A 23,304-nucleotide genomic window follows, 5' to 3' on the forward strand; every position below is an offset into this window, starting at 1 on the left:
GTTTATATTTCTTTTGTAGTTGTTAAGATTTTGGAGAAATTGGTAATAACTCATATACAGAATTGAGCAGATGAGAGTAATACTATTTATGCAGGCCTGCATGGATTTGTTAAAGGGCACTCTTATTTTAATAATCTGGTTACCTTTTATAGAGTAACAAGAGCAATGGATGAAGGTAAGGCATAAACTGTCATTTTTTTGGTTTTTCCAAATCATTGGACAAGGTGCCATATGACAAGCTGTTTTTTAACTTGCATCATGTAGGTTTGGATATCAGGTCAGTAGATCAGACTAGTGATTAGCTCTTTGATAGATATCAGAGAGTTGTATATGGGAGAGCAGTATCAGGGAGCAGGAAGGTTACAAGTGGAGTTCCACAGGTTCAGTCCTGGGACCACGGCTGTTCAATCTTTACATCAAAGATTTTGTCACAGGACTACAGGGAGTGTTCAGCTGTTTGCACATGATGTAAAGCTTGGGAGGGTTATTAGTAATAGTGCTGAGGTTTTGGTGCTTTAAGAGAATTTGAATAAGCTGGAAAGGGGGGGGGGGACAAAGGCATAGAGATGTCAGTTTAATGCAACTAAATGTTAAAGTTATTTTTTAAATGTTTTAAAATTTGGGATCCACAGAAAGGATGCTTCATACTCACTTGGTGAAGTTATACTGGAAGAAGTGGAGAAAGCAAGAGATTTTTCTGGGACGATTGTGGATAGAGATTTAAAGTTCCAGGGACATATTGCAAAGGTTGTGAAGACATCTCAGAGAACTGCAGCAATGTTGAGGAGAAGAAGAACATTGATCATGAGAGATAAAAGTGTACTTGTCCCACTGTATAAAGCTTCTATCAGACCACATCTGAATTTCTGTGCTCAGATCTGGTTACTGTCATTTGGAGGGGATGAAGTAACCTTGTAGACAGTGCAGAGATGGATAACAAAAATGATAACAGGACTGTACAATGCTGATTTTGAGGATAGACTGAAAGTGTGCAGACTGAAGAGTTTGGAGGGGATAGAAAGTAAAGGGGGATATGATTGAGATATATAAGCTGTTGAAGGGTTATTATTGTATTGAAAATGAAATTTTTCATATGGTAGAAAGAAGGCAAGGAACAAGACAAGAGATCATTCCTGGAAGTTGCAAAAGGCAGTGGTGGTGAGTAAAGGGGTAAGAACTAAGTTTTTTTTTGCATGGAGAGTGGCAGGAGCATGGAATGCATTGCCTGAGAGGATAGTGAACGTGTGGATGACAGTGCAGACTGTGGATGATTTTAAAGAGTGGTATGATAGACTTTGTGTTCACTAGTGTTGACCTCCTGCAATGAGACTTGTGATCCATAGGTCAGGAAAATAATAATAATAAAGCTTCTTTGCATCCTAGATAGAATTCAAACCCAGGTTTTCCAAACAAAGGGCATTGTAAATACAGACTTGGGCTAATAAGGCTCTTGGCAATAGGTTACTGCAAATTACAACACATCTTAGATAATTACTCTCCCACAGCACATCATCAGATAATAAGAGTATTCATCCCATAAAAAGCATTTCTGAATACATCTCAAAAGTTTTTTTAAAAAATTACTTTCGAGTCAATAAACAAGATTTTATCTATTCTGCCTTCCACCAAAGACAAACTTCCTCTCTTGACTCAGCAAGAAGTGTACCAGATTCCTTGTTCCTGCAGCTATCCTATTGTGACCGGACAGTTCATACTATAGACATAATGATCAGAACATTTGGATTACATCTGTTTTCTTAAGAAATCTGGTCTTGTAGAACATGGAGTTTCTTCTAGCCACAGGATCACACACACACACACACACACACACACACACACACACACACTTATATAGTTGCTGATATGCAGTTAGCGTTATACATATGTATAAAGTTTACACACACACACATATATATATGTGTGTGTGTGTGTATGTGTGTTTATATTTTACATTTATAGATCTATATGTATTCATAAGTTGATTTTTTAGTTATTCATTCTTTTCTATACACACATTTACATACATTTTACATGAATAATCTATTAATTGTATATATACACTCTATATGCAATTTTCATACAAATGTCATAATGTAATTGCTAAATTTGTTTTATTTCTAATTTGCTACATTCTTTCTAAACTGTCTACACAGTGAAATCTAAGACGTAAGTAGTTTGAATATTAATTACAGAATATATGTATTTCTAAAGTATGCATAATTCGATAGAACTTTCACTTAAGGACACGAAACGCTGATTTTAAGTGCATGTCTTCTGTAATTTATGAGATTATTATTATATTACACACACTTTATGTACAATGCTGAAATTACAATTTTAAGTTTATGGTTTCTGTAATTCATAAGATTATTAACACAAACTGAAATTCTGCTATTATCATTCAGGGGAAAATAGCATATAGCTAGATACATATGTGCTACTTTGCCCATTGGTAAAGTTTGTGTACTACTGTGTTAACAAGTATATGTACAGTTGATCATTGGTTCCTAATAGCATCATGACTAGCTGGAAAGTGGCTGAACAGAAGCACTCTGTAACATCTGTGTCATTCTGTTCTCAATGCACTGTCTGTATTCACTTTGCCAATGTGATCAGATACTCATCATCAAATATTAAGTTCGGGATAAATTTGACAGTTTCGTAAGGAAAAAGAAAATCTTCTTTGTATCTATTAAATTTAATGAATTGACAAAAAAACATTACAGGCAGAGTTAATTACAATACTATCAACAAGATTTACTCAAAATAACCACCATTAGCATCGATCACAGCTTCAATTCTGCTTCGGAACCTCGAACAAGCTGATGCTACAGTCTCCCTGGGAAGGGCCGCAAAAACTGTTTTAATTTTATCCATTAACTGGGCTTTTGTATTACTGGAAGTGCGATTGGTGTCTTTTTCAACTGCGCCCCATACAAAATAATCCATGGGGTTAAGGTCTGGGGAGTTTGGAGGCCAAACATTTGGACTGGTGAAGTCGTAGAAATTTTCAGACAACCATTTTTGACTTTTCCCAGAGGTGTGGCAAGGGGCCGAATCCTGCTGGCATACATACGGCCTACCATTGGCTACCCTTGTTATCCAGGGCTTGACTACAGTTAGCAACTCCACGAACAAAGCCCGAATTCCAATGCCAGGGTTCTTCAACACCTGTTCCTGCAGATTTGCGAGGAATTCTGCTGTACGAACGCAATCAGATCGTCTGCTAGGGATCTTTCTTCTTGCTACATCCTCGTAGTCACCATTGCAAGTCTCTAGTTCATGCCTGATTGTTTTTACTGTATTCAGGGAGCATTGGGCAGCAGTCGAAATATCCTTATTTTGATGGCCGGCACGAATCATCATGATACAAGTTATTCTCTTCCATGATTCAGGTGGGTTCCAGCTATCCATCCTTTCTGACATCTTGTATATGAATGAAGAAGGGTCCAAACTTTTAAATGAAGAGAAGTGTGTGTTAATACATGTAACTTACGGAAAAATATAATTAATTATAAATATGTCAAATTTATCCCGAACACCCTGTATATATATATATACACACACAATTAAAAAAAATAAAAAATTAAAAAATAAAATAAATAAATAAAAAGTTAGGAAATATTAGCTGATTTAAAAACTACTATCTCCCACAAAAGGGATAGACTATCAGATCTGTTTAAGTCCGATGGTCTACGTCTATCCCCTCTGTGGGAGATAATACTTTTTAAATCAGCTAATCTTTCCTAACTTTTTATTTATTTATTTATTTTATTTTTTAATTAAAAATTTTTTTTTTTAATATTTTTTAACTGTATATATATATATATATATTATTTTATTTAACTATTTTTATTTATTTTATTTTATTATGTTTATTATTTTTTAATAAGTTAAGAAATTTAATGACCTTTTTTTAGTTATCTTATATTAGCTACTTAGGTGGTGCCTTTTGGAATTGTCAGTTATTGTTCTATCAGCTTTGTACCGAAGATGCCTGTGACACTCAGGCAAAAATTATACTAATAAATAATATTTTACGTGAGTTAATTCCGGTATTAAAATTATTTAAATATGCCTACTCATGGTAATTCCTTATTGAAACACAGGTCATTTATGTATAGGGGATGGGGGGGGGGGAGATGACAGAACAAGATCTGAGGCACTGCTGCATTGGTGGTGAAACTTGAAGAGAAGGGGCCACCCACCATGATACACCACCAGAGAGAAGGTGAGCTAGGCTACCCAATTACAGAACATGGCAGGAAGATCGAAGTATGGCAATTATGGCAATGAGCAGGTCTTGATGCCAGACATAATTAACCTCCCTACCAGCGAGGTGGATGAAATAGTGAGACCAAATTGCACTTCTTATCCATGTTATTCAATGGGTGTTACAGAACCGTATCCAGATTTAGCTGGACATCTATAGATGTCATGGCTGGTTGGGGGGTTAAAAGCACACTGGAAATATCAAGAGTGACAGCACATTTGTTCCAGTCAACTATTAATACTAAGGTTACTGAAGAAAATTTTAGGCCTTTTAAGTCCTATGAAAAAGGGTTCTAGATGATAGACCCAAGTTCATTGTAACAGTATTGATGCCAAGAACTTGGAACTAGCATCAATATAAGATAACGAATATATTAACTTAACATAAATGCTTTTAGAATTTTGAAATTCAGATATATATCAAAATATTTTTAGTTTTGGTTAACTTTATCTAGAATTAAGCACCTGTAAAACATTTTACAAATCAGGTTTTAATAAAGGAATGTATTTTGCTCTCAACCAACAAGCATCAAAGTTCAGAAATGAAACAACAAAGTACACTAAATTTAAAACAAAGCATGAAAGTCCAGTTCAGTAATGTACCAGGTGATATTTTTTTTTAGTTTTTATATATTCTAATATGTAGAATGAATAGCTAATAGTAATTTAATTTTTTTAAAACAAGCAGAAAAATAAAAATTAATATCCTTACAAATTGATGTTTTCAGTGTCAGATTTAAGTAAAAGAGATTGCTTTTCCCAAAAATGCTTATTAGGCTCAGGCACCTCTACTTTCGTGCTCATCTCTTTAATAACTTTTTCTGGTACAGCATCTTTACGGTGTTCATTTCTTGTTAGTGCACAATCTACTGAGCACTGCAAGAAGACTTGACAATATCCCATACCATCTATTTATATATATATTAAAATAAAAAATTAAATAAAAAAAAGTAAAGTGTAATTTAAAAGTTTAACAACTGAAAAGATTTGTGAATATAATTAATAATCAAAAATATCAGGATGATATTATAAAGTAAACATGCCAAGAAATTATATTCTTGGTTTCTTCAATGTAAGCAAACAAAGGTTGCAAGTGAAGTCACTTCACGATTGGACTTCTTGTATATATTATTACGGCAACTCCAAGGAGTCGAAAGACTCATCGAGGGAGGCCCTAACATCATGTCAAAAACAACTATTCAACATAAAGGAGTCGATAGACTCATTGAGGGATGCCCTAACATCCTGTCAAGAAACTATTCGACATTCACACAGTATCTATCATACCTCGCCTTGAACTCATTCACTGTCATGGCACCCACAACAGACTCTGGCAGCTTATTCCACTCATTCGCCACTCTCCAAGTAAAAAACCTAGCTCTAACACCCTTGCTAACCACACTTTTGCCCAGTTTCCATGTATGGCCCCTAGTCCTCCCACCACCAGTCCTATTTTCAAAAATATCTTCTGAATTAATCTTATAGAAACCCTTCAGTAATTTGAATGTCTCAATCATATCACCCCTTTTTTGCCTAGCAACCAATTTCTGCAATCCACAAATCTTCAACCTGCTCTCATAAGGTTCATTCCATAGACCTACTATCATCTTGGTCACTCATCTCTGGATCCCCTCCACCTCCTCCCCATCAAGAAGAAATCCTCGCACCCATATCTGGGCACAGTAGTCTAGATGGGGTCTTATCAAGGCTCGATACAGAGGAACAATAACCTGTTTGTCTCTGCTTGTTAAAGTATTTTTCAGCAACCAAGTGATTTGATGAGTGATCTAGCCACTTTTGCAATGTGCCCACTAAACTTCAACTCCCTTTCCACCAACATTCCCAAATCCCTGGCCTCATCAATCTCCTCAAGTACATTTCCACCAATGTGATATACTGCTGCTAATCTTTTCACCACAAAATGCATAACCTTACACTTTGCTACAATAAATTGACATCCATTCTCCTTAGCCCAGTCCTCCAAACTATCCAAATCATCTTGTGCACTCACTGTTGCTCTACCCAACTTTGCATCATCAGCAAACAAATGAACACTTCCTCTCAGATCCTTTCCTATATCGTTAATGAACAAATTGAACAGTAGTGGGCCAAGAACAGAACTGTGGCACACCGCTAGTCACAGGCCGTCTTTTGGAGTCTACTCCTGAATAAACCACTCTCTGATATCTCTCCATCAACCACCCTCCTATCCATCTCACCAACCCTATATCCATCCCCATATGCTGCAGTTTACTGATTAGAATTCCATGTGGTATCCTGTCAAAGGCCTTAGCAAGGTCCAGTAGAATCACTGTAAACCCATTACCCTTATCCAGTTCAGCCGTCACTGTGTTATAAAAGGTGAGCAAGTTACTGAGGCATGATCTATCATTCACAAAACCACGATGTCATCCATACAGTATCCCATTTTCATTTATCCAATCCTGTATTTTCCTCTTCACTATTTTCTCCAAGACCTTGACAACGATTTCTGATATGCTGATCGGTCAGTAATTTACAACAGCAGTCTTGGAACTATTTTCCCCTCTTTCCACCCCCTCAGGACTAACCTAGACCCAAGACCCAAATTAAAGAAAATGGTCAAGGGCACTGACAATTCTTTAGCCCCTTCAATGTTTTTGTCGCCAAAGCTATACATGGCATTAGAAAGATTGTTATTGAAACTTGTATGTATGAGAAAGGCTTGCAGGCTCTAAGTGTAAACATCTCCGAAGTCAGTCGGAAAGAGTTCAAACAACTTTCCGATGGCCGACAACTTACAATCAAAAGAAAAGGAGAACAAAAGGTGTGCCGAACTTGAAACTTAAGATGAAAGACTCATACCGATTCTTTGGAGGTTGCCAAACTTCATGCGAGGTCTCAGAGGAGGCCTAATAAAAAGGGACTGAAGCAAGCAGAAGGGATCCCAGTTCCAGAATTGCTGTCAGAGACGAGGCCGCCTGGTCCAGAGTTGTCATCAGAGAGACTGCCTGGATCCACGTTGCTTGAGAAAGGAGTTTCCCGCTTCCAGAAAGGAGCGGGAAACTCCTTTGACTTGGTTTGAGATATCATTAGAGAGAGACTATTCTAGGCCGCAGACAAGGTTTCAAATTGCTGAAAGGAAGAGTTCCAATTGCCGGAGAAAAATTTCCAGGCCAGGTTAATGTCAGACATTCACCAGCTTGTTGCGTTTTCATTACAATTTGATGAATCAAACGACCTCACTGATATTGTTCAGTTAATGGCATTTATTCGCATGGTATTTCAAGATTATTCAAGTAATTCAAGTGGAAGTTTGTGACACAACACAAACTTCCACTTTCTAAACTTGTGTCTATTACTACCGATGGTGCTCCTGCAATGAAAGGTAATAAATCAGGCTTTGTTTCATTGTGTAAAAACGATGACAAATATCCAGATTTTTTAACGTACCACTGTATTATTCACCAACAACTACTGTAGTAAAAGATTAAACACAAAAGATGTTTTGGATATAAATTGTAAATTCTGTTCGAATTTTTTTTTATCTCTACCTTGTAACCATAAATTTAAATTGCTTAATTTCGTACAGAAATCTACTAAAAATGATAAAGTGTAACAACCATCTTTTATCACTCAATTGTGGATAAATATCTCCTTTTTCATCAATTTTTTTTTTATATCGTTAATTAATACAAGAAATCTTTCTAAAAATTGACCTGCTGAGCCAGCGAACATTATTGTACAACAGAAGTTCTCTATCATCATCTGCCTGTAATTTAAATAACTGCTGTTGCAGGGATTTTCCTCGAACAGAATTTACAATTTTAAATGTAAAATCTTTTAAAAAACATCTTTTGTGTTTAATCTTTTACTACACAGTACTTGTTGGTGAATAATACAGTGGTACTTAAAAATTCTGGATATTTGTCATCGTTTTTACATAATGAAATGAAGCCTGATTTATTACCTTTCATTGCAGGAGCACCATCAGTAGTAAGACACACAAGTTTAAAAAGCAGAGGTTTGTGTTGTTTCACAAATTCATCAAATGCCAAAAAAATCTCTTCTCCCCTAGTCCTTCCCAATAATGGTATAATTTTCAAAAGTTCTTCTTTACTTGAATAATTTTGAAATACCATGCAAATAAATACCATTAATTGAGTAATATCAGTGAAGCTGTTTGATTCATCAAATTGTAATGAAAACGCAACACACTAGTGAATGTCTGACATTAACCTGGCCTGGAAACTTTTCTCCGGCAATTGGAACTCTTCCTTTTGGCAATTTGAAACCTTGTCTGCGGCCTAGAAGTAGTCTCTCTCTAGCGATGTCTCGAACCGAGAAGCTCCTTTCTGGAAGCGGGAAACTCCTCTCTCAAGCAACATGGATCCGGGCAGTCTCTCTGACAGTGACTCTGGACCGGGCGGCCTCCTCTCTGACAGCAATTCTGGAACTGGGACCCCTTCTGCTTGCTTCAGTCCCTTTTTATTAGACCTCCTCTGAGACCTTGCATGAAGTTTGGCAACCTCCAAAGAATCGGTATGAGTCTTTCATCTTAAGTTTCAAGTTTGGCATGCCTTTTGTTCTCCTCCGCTTTCTTTTGATTGTAAGTTGCTGGCTGTCGGAAAGTTGTTTGAACACTTTCTGACTGACTTCGGAGATGTTTACACTTAGAGCCTGAAGTCTTTCTCATACATACAAGTTTCAATAACACTCTTTCTAATGCCATGTATAGCTTCACCGACAAAAAAACATTGCCTTTGTTTTTAACACTCTAACATATTCTTATTAAAGCAGTATATATACAGTTAGCTTCAAAAGAGTTATTTACAAAAACATCTAATACAAACTATAACGAGACAAACAAAGTTTATTTTTTTACAATGTTCACATGGGACTTAACCTAAGTAAAAAATCGATGTAACGTGCTTTGGAATATTTAATATTTAAGCTACAATCGAGTTTTTAGACTTTGCTTATAATCGTATTCACTCGGCTTGCTGTTTGACTTCCACTGATCCAAATTAATTCATTTACCCGGACTTATAAGGAAATTACTGATTTGACAATTTTAACGAAAAATAAATAAACAATAGCAATACATTTAAAGCAAATTAAAAATAATACAAAATAATGATAAATAAAATATTATGTTTTCAGTTTTAATTAAATTTGTAAAGAAGGAGGAATACACAAGAGATCGACCAAAAATTGCTCCGCGCTCGACCGGTCGATCGACAGGTTGAATACCACTGCTGTATCCCATTCCCACTTTGAGCCTGTTATTGATAATGTGGAAAAATATCTTATAGTCAGTATTAGATAGAGAAATAGGTCTCCAGCTGTTGATTAAGTATGATCTCTATTAGGTTTTGGAATGAGGATGGTATTGAGGTCTCATCAGTGGGAGCCAGACCCAGAAGGGATCCCAAGGTTGAAGTAATGCAGAAGTCACATTTCCATACACAAGTAGTCAAAACATGTCACACCTTATTACTAAAATACTCTGGATTAGAGACAGATGTTGAAAGTTTTTTTAATTGGTTATATTACTTGAGGTATCCCATTGATGAGACCTCAATAAAGGTCGAAACGGGTCTAGGTAGTTAGTGGCTCTTTCATAATGCATAGCATTATACATCATGTCGTCATGGATATGTGCATTGCATTATGGGATACTAAGGCAATTGATATGAAGTCATTAACCTCTATATATAAGTAGCAAAGTTGTCAAGTGACTTTACAAGCAAACTTCATTTGCTTACGCTTTGATAAAGGATTAAACCACCTTTTTCACTTGGTTATACTATAAATTAAAGGTGCCAGCAAGAATTAGATCTTTAATTTATAGTATAATCATAGAATTAGATCTTTAATTTATAGTATAACCAAGTGAAAAATCTTCCAACATCAGGATGATATTGTTTTAATTTTTTCCTCCCATTTTGGCAATCCATTATATCAAAACTTATATTAATGGTATTACAACATCAAACAAACTAAAGTATAAAAAATGCTTATTAACTGGCTTATATTTCACTGTATTTTAAAGATTTCAAACCAGCATTTTCAGAGCAAACAACATGTTGCACTTTACATGCAACAGTTAGTATGTGAAACAATTCAAATAGACAGTAATGATGAAGTTCTGATGTAGCATCCTCTATTCTATTCACTTCTATTCCCTCAGCCATACGGCTGGTGGGGGTAGCTATATTCTACCACACTAGGGAAATGATGATGAGCAAGATGGTTTCCTGTTGCCTTCCTTGCCGTACTATATCCTATGACTGTAGCCTGTGTGTTCATGGGACCAGTTTGCCTGCTGACAAATTAGGAAAATTCAAAATAAGGGAAACTTAAAAAAATTGGATAAGAGTTTATGGCAAGTGCCACATGCTAGAACAGTGTTTCTCAAACTTCAGATATCAGCATACCCCTTCTTAAATTTTCATCATTATCAAGTATCCCCTAATTAATTAAAAATACATAAATTAATTAATTAAAATTAATAAATTAATTTAAAATATTAATTAAAAATTAAATATCTGTTTTATTTGAATTTATATGTTCATGTAAACAAAAAATATGATTTATTTTTAAAAAAAAAAATTTGGGATAGATTCCTCTTCATTTCCCGTCCATGAAAATCCACATTTCACAGACGACACACTTTTATCAATTTCGTTTGATCCAGATGCAATATCAACGTTTTCTTGTATTTGCTATATTGCTCTCTTTTGGGGGTTTTATAAATCCAATCTTTAACCAATGATCCATACGTAAGAATTTGAAATCTAAAAAAATACTGAATTTACTCGACTGAGCAATCATGTAAGTTATTGGAAAAATAAATTTCAAAATTTATTTAAATTACTATGTTGCGAGATATATGCAGGGATTTTCGGAAACTAAAGTTTTCAGAAAAAAACTGAAAATGGTGCAACTTACCAAGAAGCTCCTACTCACTATCACTACTTTTGGCATCCAGAACAGTTTCTTTGTGTGCATTATCAAAGTCATCTACCCAAATAGCGTCATCTTCTTTCCCATTATTTCAAGCAAAAATTACCAGTAATTTACAAGACTTGAGATACGTAGAGCAGCAAAGAACTTCATATGATTGGTGCGGTATTAACAAAAGACCATGCGAACCAAAGACAAATTAGCATTTCAACAGTTGAGTTGAAATGCTAATTCCCTTCAACCGAATTCCATAATATCTGAAACACATTCACTATATATTTCTTAGTTTTAACATGTTAAACGGGGTGGTGTCAAGCAAAACCATATGTTCCAGTGGCAACATATGGTTTTGCTTGGTCTATACAGCAGTTTCTGTTGGAGAGGGGATGCAAGTCAGTGAAAGGTTGTTAGGGGGTACGTGGCAATTTTCGGCTATGCATAATTAAACGAGTCATGATATTGTTCAACAAACATTGCCGAAAATTGCCACGTACCCCCTAACAACCTTTCACGTACCCCCGGGGGTATATGTACCACACTTTGAGAAACACTGTGCTAGAACAATGACATCTGACTAATTAAACTTATATAACAATATTAAACCTAGTTGACCAAATGGTAGTATCACTGTTCTCAAACCAAAAAAAGTCAGGGTTTAAATCCCATTACAGGCATGGATTTCTGCAAATGTCTTTTACATGAGAGATGAATTTCTAGTTCAGTGTAAGACTATCACTCCACTTATTCAAGGCCTAAAGTGATGTGAAAAAATTATGTTGGGTCTTTTAATTATGTAAAAAAATAAGAAATTAAAAAAAATCTACAAAAAAAAAAAAAAAAAAAGAAAAAAAAAAGAAACCACCCTGCACTAGGTTTATAATTTTCATGGGTGGAAGTGACATCAAAAATGATATAATGTATTTGAATAAATATAAATAATAAAGTTACTAAGGATCAGAATCTCCCAATATTAGTAAGCAAAATACCATCATTCTCATTTAAATTGGGATGAGGCAACAGGACCTCAGAGTTCTTCTTAAATGTTCATATTTTTAATGCCTTCTACGAATCAAGTATGTGTTTTCCAAAAAGATACTCTGTTCTGTGTCATTTCCATGAAATGCAAGATCTAACTTATGTGACTTCAGGTAGCAGGTATCATGCTGCTCATTAACTCTCTTCTCTACTGAAAAGTTTGTTTGTCCAAAACATAAAGGAAGATACTGCACAGCACTTGGTAAACACCATGCAGAGACGAAGGAGAGAACTTAGGCAGTGTTACAGGAAATCTGACAGCTAGTTGAGGGAGGGGGGGGGACACAGAAATGAAGTGATACTTCTTCAGAATTCTAATCAAAGAATCGCAAATGCCAGAGAATATACAGGATGGGAATTCTACATTCAAAGGAGGTGACACAAGACAAAGCTGTATGATATTGGATTTCTCAGAGGCTAAACTGAGGGGTTAATAGGTTGAGGTATGTGCAGACAGTAGCACACTGAGGATTTAATCTTGGGGGAGGGGGGAGTTGAGTAGACGATTTGAGAATACACACTAAGCATCACACATGAACTATGACTGAGAATCTGCAATGATCGCCAATTCATAAGTAGTATAGAAATAGAAGACATGACACAACATAAATAAAAAAATGAATTTTAATTAGGAAAAGATTTTTGGAAAGTTTTCTAATATTTTTTCCTTTTTATTTGGGGGGGGACAGGGCCCCTTGCCTCCCTCCCCTCTGGGTGTGCCACTGTGTGCAGAGTAAGATAAAACATTTAGAAAAGACACTGGTAGTTGAAGAAGTAAGAAGGAAGGTGCCAGTTACAGATGAGTCAAATATGAAAGAGAGTGGAATGGTGGAAAGTAGTGTAGTACTGTATGGGGTCTCCATGATGAAAGAAATGATAATGGAGCAGGTAACAAAAGTATGTCTGAGTGTAGCAACAATGTGTAGCCTACCTCCCCTCTGGGTGCGCCACTGTGTGCAGAATAAGATAAAACATTTAGAAAAGACACTGGTAGTTGAAGATGTAAGAAGGAAGGTGCCAGTGACAGATGAGTCAAATATGAAAGAGAGTAGAATGGTGGAAAGTAGTGTGTGCAGAGTAAGATAAAACATTTAGAAAAAGAGACTGGTAGTTGAAGATGGAAGGAAGGTGCCAGTGACAGATGAGTCAAATATGAAAGAGAGCGGAAAGGTGGAAAGCAGTCAGTATAGTGCTGTATGGGGTCTCCATGATGAAAGATATGATAATGGAGCAGGTAACAAAAGTATGTCTGAGTGTAGCAACAATAAGAAGAGTGACTGAGGTTGTGGAGAGGAGAAGAAATGCAAAAGAGCTGACTGTGCTGGTACGAACAAATAATCTGTGAGAAGGTGTGAACGAAGCAGTGCAGAATTTGCAAACATTGTTAGAGACAGCACACAGGAACAGTGTGAAAGGGAGAATTGTGATTATGTTGTCAAAGTATGATAATAGATAGCTGAGGATGAGAGCAATAATTATGAATGGTATGATAGCTAGAATGTGCAGAAGATAGAATTTGAGTATGTGGATGTACGGGATAATGAAGGTGGGAGAGAACTTGTGCTGCACATGGTCTGCATTTGAGTGAGAGCAGTAGTGTGAAGCTGGACAGATTGTTGATGAGAGAAGGAGTGTGTTGTTTGTGCGTGTAGCCAAAAACTAGTAGGTGGAACTGTGAATATAAGATGCTGAAATTGATGTGAGATAAAAAAAAAAAAAGGAAGACAAGATAGGAATGGCCTCAATGCAAGCAACAAAGCTAAAGAACTTGAATGATGGGATAATGAATTGTAGAAAGAAAAGAGGTTTTACCGTGTTTATTGTGCTTTTATACACTACTATAAAGAGTATTAAGAATAAAGGTGCAGAGTTTGTGGCCTGGGTACAATTAGTCGTTCCACAAAGGACTGGTATCAGTGAGACATTATTAATGAAGGAGGATGATGTACTCATAGGAATAGAATATGACAGTTATGACATTTTTCAAAAAAAATACAGAAAAGATAAAATAGGAGATGGAGTATTACTAATGATTTCAGAAGAGTTGCATCCTCTCAATGCGGAAGGTGAAGAAAGTAGTGATAATGGCTTTGAGGCCATTTGGTGTAAAGTCTGGTGTAAAGCCGTCCTGGTTGGCCGAGTGGTTAGCATATCCACTCTCCAACTTTCTTTAACCTCCTAAGGTTAGGAGGATAAATAAACGTTCCTTAAGACCAAGACCAAGCAGGATTCGAACCTGCAGCCAAAAGGTTGCAGGTTCGAATCCTGCTGTGGGCATGGATGTTTGCGATTGTCTGCGGAAATACTAGTGGTGGTGGGCGGTAGATGGCATTGGTGTAGTTGCGGTTAGAATGAGCTGTAGAGTAGATGCCCTCCCTCGATGAGTCTTTGGACTCCTTGGAGGTGTCATTTAATAATAACAATAAAAGTTAAGATAAGCACAAATTTTAGATATTTAGTAAGGTTTGTTACAAGAAATGTAGTGGTTTTTGGAAATGGTTCGAAAATGTTCACATAGATAGAATGGTAAGCAATAGGAGGGAAATAATAATGGTTAATTAACTATGGTAGCACTGACTGGAAGCTGGAAATAACAGGAGTTGGGGAGAGTGATCATGTGGTTTTGATTACTATAATAAATTAAGGAAATGGACTGATGATGTGTAGTGGCGTGATCATTTGAAGGGGAGAAAAATCAGCAGTGCCTGGGACTTGGTCTTATGACAATGTTTATTTATCCTCCTAAGGTTAGGCGGTTAAAGAAAGGAGGTTAAAGACAATCACAAACAAAATGGATGAATCATGGAATTATGCATGAACTACTGCAAAAGAGGATGTTATGAAGTAGATATAAAGAACAAGGTACTCCATAAGAAAATTGCTACAAAGGTAACGAGTGTAGTGAGGAAAAAGAAACTGGCATGTGAACAGAGATTGGCTAAAGCCACTGTTCACACTAAAGCCGATCTCTGTTTGTATCTAGCAGAAGAAAGGGTGAATGTGAAAGACTGACTTTAGTTGCTACAGATGGAACACCAGTAACATCTACTGGAGATATAGTAGAAATGTTAAATGAGTATTTCATTAGTTTATTTCGTGTAGGTTGTTGCATTAAGAATAATGTTAAATACCAATAGGAAGGAAGGAGGGCAGAAGACAGTTCAAGAATGAGAAGTGTTTAGAATATCAAATAACCTTGATGTTAATAAGACTGTGGAACTGGATAGGTTATCACAACATATATTATGGAAATGTACAAAAATGCTGGCATTGCTGTCAACTTCATTGTTCAACAGAGGGTCTTACAACAGGAAATGTTCCAAGGAATAGAAAGAATGAAAAAAGAGTTCTACTACATAAAGGGGAATCCAAGTCAGTAGTAGTGTCAAGCTATAGACCACTGTCCATATCAGGTGTTGTAGTGCAGAGAAAGAATACAAACCTGGATTGACAAGAATGGAAATCATTCAAAAGAGCAGCATGATCTGTTAAAGGGGAGATCATGTTTTATTAATTTGTTACATTTTATAATAGGGTGACTAGTATATGAAATACAAGATGTTTATACAGTGACTTATCTGGACTTTGCTAAAGCATTTAATTGAGTAGCATATGATAAACTACTGTTAAAAATGAGCAGGAGGAATGGATGGATAGTCATTTGGAAGCTTGGTTACGAGGATGGTTGGCTGATAGAAGCCAGCAAATTGTGTGAGATGCAGTGTTCTGAAAGAGGAGGGTGATTAGAAGGATATCACAAGGTTCTGTTCTGAGACCACTGTTGTTTAATTTATATATTAGTGATATAGTTCAGGGTGTGAGAGAAGATATCCATTGTTTGCTGATTATGTTAAATTAAAAAGAGGAAGAGAATTAGGAAGAGCAATGTCAAGAAATTCTGATGTTATGTCAAAAGGGGATCTGAATAGGTTGGTGTTCTGGGATGCAGAATGGGGATGTTATTTCAATGTTACTAAGTATAAACTTATGCACTTTGGCCAGAGAAGAGGGAATGAGGTTTATCATATTGGAGGAACTTTGTTTCAGGAGGTGGAGTAGGCAAAGGATCTGGGGATCTTGATGGATAAGAAACTCCAGCTCAGGGAATACATGAAAGTTGTAAGGGTTACACAGAAAACTGCTGCTATAATGATTTATAGGAGCAGTTTTCTGTTGTTGTTGTTGTTGCATCCTTCACAGGACAAAATGGGAGCTAGAGCAACTAGAGAAATGATTGTCACGTGGTACAGCAGGCGGAAGAATGAAAGAAAATGTGAATTCAGAAAGTATGAAAGTGTGAGAGACTGCAAATAAGGATGCAGTATTGTATGGAGATTTGATGATAAGAGATATACTTAATGAGCAAGTGATGAAAGCATGTTTCCACGTTTGAAAGTCAAGTTGTTAGCAACACTGTTAGTTTATAGAAGAGAAGCGAAAGAGATGATTATCATTAAAGGAACATATAATCTGAACGGGGTTAAATATGCAATGAGAGAAGATATGAAAGAGTTGCTGAAAGAAACAAAAATGAAAAGTAGGGAATTAAAAGTTATGAGTCTGCTACTTTGGTATGATAGGACAGAGTTGAAAAGAAAGGTCATGACTGTTAATGAGTCAATGAAAAGTTTGTGCAGCTTATTGAGGTATAGAATGAATTTGATGGGCAAAAGGACTTATATATATATATGCCTGATGGACTACATTTAAATTTTTTTAGAGTTAGATGTTTGGAAAAAGTATCATTTAGTGAGAATTTGGAAGTGCATAACCAGGGAAAGTAGAGATATTAGGGAAGGAGAATGAAATCATCATGTGTCTAGCCACTCCTGTGATAAATGAGTATACGAAGTGTGGCTATTAAATAATGAGACAAGGTGTGCTGTGAATCATGTACTTGTAGCAGTGGGATGCGCCGTGAATGACCTTGAAAGTTCTAGATGCAGTTGAGATAAGCATTGTTTGCTGTTGCTTGTAGTTAGTCTGTAGGCAGTTATAAAAGAAACGTGTGAAATCGCTTTGCCGGAATAATGTCTAACGTTAAACTCGAGCAGCGCATTAATCTCAAATTCCTTGTGAAATTGAAGAAATCGCCAACAGAGTGTTTGAAACTATTGCAGGAGGTGTATGGTGATAATGTAATGTCACGTGCGCAAATGTTTGAATGGTCGCTTTGCTGAAAGTCAAGAAAACGTTGAAGATGACGAACAACCAGGTCGCCCTGTCACGGCAGCAACCGATCAAAACATTGCGAAAATTAATGAAATTGTCTGCAACAATCGCTGATTAAGCCTTCAGATAATAGCAGACATGTGCACATTGATAAGGAGACTGTACGACAAATTTTGCATGAGCAATTAAACGTGAAAATGGTTCCTAAAAACTTGTGTCAGGAGCAGAAAGACATACGGAAACAAATTTGCACTGACAGTAGAGCCAGACTATTAGAAGAATATCATCACATGTGATGGGATGTGGATTTTCCAGTATGATCCAGAAACAAAGAGACAATTGATGTACTGGAAAACTCCATCACAGAGAATGAAAAAAGCAAGAATGAGCAAGTCAAAACTGAAGGCAATGCTGATTGTTATTTTTGATATCAATGCCGTGGTAATGGTTGAATGGGTACCAGAGGATCAGACAGTTAACCAACATTATTACCTTGAGGTTCTGGACAAGATGAGAGAACGAGTGAGGAAGAAGAGACCCGATCTGTGGAAGAACAATGCTTGGATTCTCCATCAGAACAATGCTCCAGCCCAGTCTGTAAAGCAGTATCTGGCTGATAAGAAGATCCCAGTGTTGGACCATCCACCTTACTCGCCAGACTTAGCTCCATGTGACTTTTACCTTTTTCCAAAGTTGAAATCTGCATTGAGGATTACAACTTTGGAAATCTCCATTTTCAGTCAGTGGATGAGGTAAAGGAGAAAATGGCAGCGCTACTGAAGCAGATAACACCTGATGACTTGCAGCACCGCTTCCAACAATGGAAAATTCATATGCAACAGTGTATAGATAGTGGAGGGAGGGAGGGAGGGAATAACAATTAAATTGTACAATTGTAATAATAAACCACATTTTTGCAACTAGTCTTGTTATTTAATAGCCACACTTCGTATGTACAGAAATGATTGGTCAATGCTGAATGTGATTTCACAGATTTCCATAAATGGGTTGGAAATGAAATTCACATTTCAACATCCCCTTGTGGGTACAAGGGGATGTTGAAATGCATGTACATGAATGCAAGAAGTATCAGGAATAAAGGAGAGGAGTTTTGGGCATTGGTCAGCTTGACTCGGCCAAAAATTACAGGCATCGAGACCTGGTTGACATTAAACAATATAGTTACAAGGATAGAATGTAAAAGGAATTGTATTTTCAGGGAGGATAGAGGACAGGAGGTGAGGTATTGCTGATGATATATGAAGAATTACAACCAACAAAATTAGAAGTTAAAGAGGATTTTAGGTCTAGAAGGGATAATTCATTTAAGGCTGTCTGGTGCAAGATAGAGGCCAATAAGACAAAATATGCTGTGGGTGATGCATTATAGGCTGGGGGGGGGGTTCCACAAGAAGATGTAGATACCATGTATCGACAGATTAGCACAATGAATGCAGACCAAACAGTTATTATGGGAGACTTTAAGTATGGGGACATAGATTGCAGGAAGGAACAGGGGACATGACAACATGGAAGTGAAATTTATACAGTTGCTAAGGGATAATTATATGAAACATGTTTCATATAATTATATGAAACATGAAATATGAGGGGACAAGGGGATTGAGAGTGTTGGATCTGATAATAGCATCAGAAGATATATCCATAACCAAGGTAGACACTCAGTCTACAATGGGAAGAGTGACCATGCAGTCTTGTTCTGGGAAGTTGGCAAATGAGGAATTCTCTGTCAAGAAATAGTTTATGTTCAACTATAAATCTGGTAATTATGACAGATATATGAATCATCTTGGAGCAGTGCCATGGCTTGAGAAGCTACAAGGAAACAATGTTAGTAGTACATGGGAAGTAGTCAGATTTTGTTACAGAGAAGCAGTATCAGACTGCATATCCAAGGTCAGGAGATAAACCAAGTTGGAATTAAATGGAACTACAGAGACCAATTAATATATTAGGAGTAGTTGTTGAAGTATTAAGAAAGTTGGTTAAATATAAAATCTAACAGTGGGTGGATAAGGATATGATAATCTAGTGTGTAGCATGGCTTTGTAAAGGGTTGGTCTTGTCTTAACTTATTCACATTTTATAATAATGTGACAGCAGAATTGGATAAAGGAAATAGCTACACCATGATATTGATGGAATTTGCAAAGGCATTTGACAGAAGAAAATGGGAATGAATATTAAACTAGTAGCATGGATGGGGATGGGGGAAGGAACTGACAGAGACACCGGAGAGTAGTACATGGTAGATTGGAATCTAGAAGACAGAGGGTGACTAGTGGAATACCTCAGGGTTCTGTACTAGGGCCACTACTCTTTAATTTTGTATATCAATGACATAGGGAAAGATTTAAGAGGAAATATTCATTTGTTTGCTGATGATGCAAAACTGGAGACAGCAAAAGTAGATAAAGATGATGCAGATATCCTGCAGGATTTAAATAAACTAGCATTGTGGGCAAAGTATAATGATTGTTAATTTAATGTTGTAAAATGTAAGATTATGCACTTTGGGTTGAAAAGGTTGCATATGGTATATCACATTGAATGTAATGGATTGCAGAAACTCGATATGGCTAGGGATTTGGGTATAATGATGGACAGAGAGTTGAAGTTCAGAAAGCATAATGCAAAAGTTGATAAAATTGCTGAAAATGATTACATGGATGTTCATAATTATTATCCCTCTTTATAAGGCTATGATTCATCCATATCTTGACTACTATGTATAGATTTGGTCATCTGGGTTTCTTGTGGACCATCAGGTGGTAGAGAGGATTCAAAGATGAGTGACTAAGATCGTGACAGGTCTCCGGAATGCTCCCTATGAGGACAGGCTAAAGGTTTGTGGATTACAAAGTTTAGTAGATAGCCAGAAAAGAGGGGACATAATAGAAACTTTTAAGATATTTAAGAAGTTTTATAAAATTTATGAATGCAAAGGAAAATTTCAATGTATGATAAATAGTCAAAGACCTAGAGGCCATCTGTGGAAAGTGTGGTTAGTAGGAATATGCAGAGCAGATATTTTGTGTAGAAAGTGGTGAATGAGTGGAATGTATTGCCAGAATTAGTTATGCGTTATTATTATTATTACGGGTATCTCCATGAAGTCAGTAGACTTATCGAGGGAGACCCAAAATATCAAAACAATATCTATCATATCTCTTCTTGAATTCATTTACAGACGAAGACCTCACAACTGAGTCAGGCAATGCATTCCACTCATTCACCACCCTCCAGGCAAAAAACCTCATTCTCACACGCTTGTTAACCACAATTTTCCTTAATTTCCAGGGATGACCTCTTGTTCTTCCATCACTATCACATAGCTGAAACATTTCCCATGCATAAATCTTAAAAAAAACCTTTTAGTAATTTAAATGTTTCTATCATATCTCCTCTTCTCTGCCTATCAACCAACCTCTGCAATCCACAAGCTCTCAATCTATCAAGAGACAGTGAATGAGTTTAAGGAGAAGTACGATAGGTTTTGTGTGTATAATGTTTGGGTCTCCCACAATGAGTGTCCAGACTCCATGGAGATATCATATAATAATAATGCTGATATGTATAGATGAGGAGAGAGTTTGATTGTGTTAATACTAATACTGTGTAAGGCACTAGGCCTCGTGGATTTCTGTGCGCAGATCTAGACACCTGACTATATTGGTGATAAGGAAACATTAGAGAGAGAGTGTAGATAACTGTCTCAGGATTCTGGAATATTAAGTATGAGGACAGACTGAGGAAATGTGGTCTTTAGAGCTTGGATGATAGGAGGAAGAGGAGAGGTGATATAACAAATGTGTAAGTTGGTGAGAGGAGTCTATCAGATAGATAAACAGGGTGAATTATTTCATAGGATAATGGGTGATGTGAGAATGAGAGGTCATCCATGTAAAACTGTGCAAAGAGAATGGGTGATGTGAGAATGAGAGGTCATCCATGTAAAACTGTGCAAAGAGTATGTGAATGAGGATGTGAAAATTTGATTTTTTTTTTTTTGCTTAACAGTTGGTGAATGAATCAAATGCATTGCTGAAGTGGAATTATTGCATGGGATAATGGGTGATGTTACATCATCCCTGAAAAAGGCACAAAGGTCATGTGCTTAAGGAAATAAAAAGATTTTTTGCTGTCTGGTGGGCAGTGAAGGAGCAGAATGCATTACTGGAGTGGGTAGTGAGTGCTAATGATGAATGTATTCAAGGCAACTATGACAGTTATTGTGGTCTGTGAATGTTCGACGTCCCACAATGAGACTTCTGACTCCATGGCTTGGAAGTAATACTAATACTAAATTAAACTGGTTTAAATAACAAATTTAACAGTGCAGAATTCTTGTTTTAATGAAGAGTATGAGCTCTGTTAAGCAGTAATGACAAATCTTATTTTTTAGGAGGAACGATAAGTAGAATCATGATGTACATAACTAAAAGTGGAAAAGATTTCGAGAAGAAAGAATTGGCAAAGTGCCAGAAGAGGAGGTAAGCAATATCTAAGGAAAGCATACTGTCTGCATTCCCCCTTTGTCACAGTGCACTGGACATAGCATGAGGAAACCCAAGTGTCTTCCAGATAACAGTTAGCCAGTTGAAATTGTTGGGGGTGGGGAGCAGTACCCATGATATCTTCAATCTGCTCATAGATTTTACTCTACCTGAGTGAATTATTAATACGTCATGGAATAATAACCAAAGAGACATCAATAAATAAAGAAAAAGTATTTTGGACAAATGAACACAGAAACTATGTCCATTATCTGCACTACAGCCATTCTGGTATAGCAGACTATGGATATGAATCACCAGATATAATGGAACTAAACCTCCCTTTTATACAGGAGCAGATAAAAATCAGAGATTATTACTAGAATCTACAACAACATTACAACACTCACTAATTTGAACAAACAAATCAAATATTGTGGATCAAGTGTCAGTATGAAAGGCTGTAGGACTCGCCTTTCATACTCTGTATGTGTTTACATACCTACTACTGTGCACATCCCCTTGTGTCCATGAAGATGCCTTGGTGACAAAGGCAAATTATTGGAGCAGTAATTTATTAGCTAAATAAATTTAGTTAGTAGACATCTCTAGACGTGTGTTTCACAGTTTCAAAATATTTCCAAACAGTAATTTTAATACTACATATGAGTAATTAGAAATATTACACTACTTACATTTTCTAGCAAGTTGAAACCACTCATATCTCATACTTCTATAATAGAAATTATCTTCAACTAAAAATACAATATTACTCCCTGGTTTCACTTCAATGCTGAAGCTTTTTAATTTGTTTAATATAGCCACAATAGAACTGCTCAGATGTTTACTGCAGGAGAACCCACATGTATATGCAATAAATTCTTCTGCTGCAAGAATAATGTCCTTCCTGTGCTCTTTCCAAGAACCAATGTTTTGCTACACAAGAAACAATTCAACATCAGTTCCAAACAATCCAAAATAATCATATAATTTTACTATAAAAAATACTGTTTTAAAAATCATATAATTTTACATAATTACCATTTGATACATAATGATAATTACATAATGAATTTTACAAAACATTCAACCTCAAAGGAACTTATTTATACTTAATGCCACTCTATTATATTAATTTCTAAATATTACACTTAATCTAAAGACTTTGATGAAGCTTTTTTTTAATGAATTTTGAGTCAATTTGCACAATACATGCATAGAATTATATATGAATAGTTATATAATTAATATAATGCAAATAAGATTATGTAATTGCATGAAAGTAAATCTACAATGACATGAGTAAATAACTATAAGTGTTTACAAGAATAAACATAAATACATATTTTTGTAACCAAGA

The 23,304-nt window shown here is 36.2% G+C and overlaps 1 protein-coding gene across 2 annotated transcripts in view; it reads right to left on the reverse strand.

Annotated features, from left to right (window-relative positions):
- Window positions 1-23,304, reverse strand: part of Pstk (Phosphoseryl tRNA kinase) — a 153,071-nt gene that overhangs the window by 121,500 nt on the left and 8,267 nt on the right. For both annotated transcript variants that reach the window (XM_090403406.1, XM_090403407.1), the window contains exons 2-3: window positions 22,640-22,880; window positions 4,985-5,180 (exon numbers count right to left, since the gene is read on the reverse strand). In XM_090403406.1, coding sequence (XP_090259532.1) covers window positions 4,985-5,180; window positions 22,640-22,880 — 437 coding nt within the window. The remainder of the gene's footprint in view (window positions 1-4,984; window positions 5,181-22,639; window positions 22,881-23,304) is intronic.

The sequence above is a fragment of the Typopeltis vanoorti genome, chromosome 14 (genome assembly GCF_054136105.1).
Source record: "Typopeltis vanoorti isolate ZY-2024b chromosome 14, IOZ_Tvanoo_1.0, whole genome shotgun sequence".
NCBI classification, from domain to species: domain Eukaryota; kingdom Metazoa; phylum Arthropoda; class Arachnida; order Uropygi; family Thelyphonidae; genus Typopeltis; species Typopeltis vanoorti.